Below are 1,841 nucleotides of genomic sequence, written 5' to 3' on the forward strand. Positions count from 1 at the left end.
TTGGAAAACAATCCAAAACAATTCATTGTCAGCTATGCCTCTTCATAAAACAAGGTGGATGAGATTGACAAGCATACATCTAGACCACTGATACACTGAACATGTACATGAATATCTCATCGACCACCGATTATTGTCATTGTGATCGTCGCCGTCATCATTATCACCAACTGCATCCAATTATCACCAACTGCATCCAATATCGTACAAATGACCATTCCAGAAGTGGTGGTCATGATGATGATGATGATGATGGTGTTGGTGGTGACTTGCTCACTTTGAAATACATTTCTATACCAGTACTCCTCTATCTCGTCTATTATTACTCTATGAATTATAACGGCACATTGACCACGTAAAACCCATTATCACAAACTGACTTGGCAAACAAACAATGCTATCGCACACGACAATAACACCAGAGACAAAACACAATGACAATTAACACGGGGTTTCACTCATTCTCATTCAAACGTCTTCATTGAAACACACATTACAAAGGAACACAAACGGTCTTAATCTGTGTGTATTCATTAACATGAAACGTGTGTTAACAGATAGGTTGGAATATGGGTTAATTGGAGACCAGTACAATGTCATCTGATGATACTGTTGTTGTACACCACCATGATCCAATGCAAGAGATTTTGGAGACTATGTACATCGCTGCCGCTTCCTTCTTGTCTCCCCTCACATCAATAAGTCCTCTTCGGCTTGACTGAATTATCTTGCAATGGTCACCAGTCATAGTGTATTCGGTCGTCACAACACGATCTTCTCTTCATTGTTGTACAGTGAGTGATGTCGATCAGTTAGTTAGTGAGGAAATGAAACAACCGCTCAGCCACATGTCACCACTGGTCAGTCGGCGGTCAATCTGAGGACCGATCGTGTAGCTCACTCGTGGTGTATCAGGGAGGATGGAGAGTGAGTGAACTCTGTGGCATCAGCCATCACACTGAGTGGTTGTGGTGACAGGGAGTGTGGATTTGGGAGATGAGAATGGAGTGTGGAAAATATGGAACGCTTCACGATTTTGCGTGTCATCCTTGCGCAGGGGCCATGCTAATCTTCTCTGTATCGTTCCAATTTTAGTATATGTACCGCCGAAGCGAGTACGGATTTCGCACATCACTAACTCACTATCATACCATACAAATGGCTTGTCTCGTTCATTCACTCATTTGCACATCTCACATAAAGCTCTCTTCAACAGATCCAGTCAGCATACACACACATCAATATGCATTATTCCAACACAAATACAACACCCAATACACCAAATCAACACACAATTCAGCATCACAAACAACACTGAATCATTCACTTCTATTCAGTAGTATAGTAATCCACAACTATATTTTAAACAACCAAATGCACATACACTCAAACAAACAAATAAACAAACAAACACACACAGATACATTGACTCAATAGAGTTGGAAAACAATCCAAAACAATTCATTGTCAGCTATGCCTCTTCATAAAACAAGGTGGATGAGATTGACAAGCATACATCTAGACCACTGATACACTGAACATGTACATTCACATGAATATCTCATCGACCACCGATTATTGTCATTGTGATCGTCGCCGTCATCATTATCACCAACTGCATCCAATATCGTACAAATGACCATTCCAGAAGTGGTGGTCATGATGATGATGATGGTGTTGGTGGTGACTTGCTCACTTTGAAATACATTTCTATACCAGTACTCCTCTATCTCGTCTATTATTACTCTATGAATTATAACGGCACATTGACCACGTAAAACCCATTATCACAAACTGACTTGGCAAACAAACAATGCTATCGCACACGACAATAACACCAG

At 40.6% G+C, this 1,841-nt stretch overlaps 1 protein-coding gene across 1 annotated transcript; it reads left to right on the forward strand.

Moving 5' to 3' along the window:
• Positions 1-1,098: 1,098 nt before the first annotated feature.
• Smp_202140 (uncharacterized protein) lies at positions 1,099-1,437 on the forward strand (the record flags this gene model as incomplete). Its single annotated transcript, XM_018799497.1, has 1 exon — positions 1,099-1,437. The coding sequence occupies one exon, from the start codon at positions 1,099-1,101 to the stop codon at positions 1,435-1,437; it is 339 nt and encodes a 112-aa protein (XP_018651280.1).
• Between the last annotated feature and the right edge of the window lie 404 nt (positions 1,438-1,841).

Source organism: Schistosoma mansoni, chromosome 3 (genome assembly GCF_000237925.1).
Source record: "Schistosoma mansoni strain Puerto Rico chromosome 3, complete genome".
Classification (NCBI taxonomy): Eukaryota; Metazoa; Platyhelminthes; class Trematoda; order Strigeidida; family Schistosomatidae; genus Schistosoma; species Schistosoma mansoni.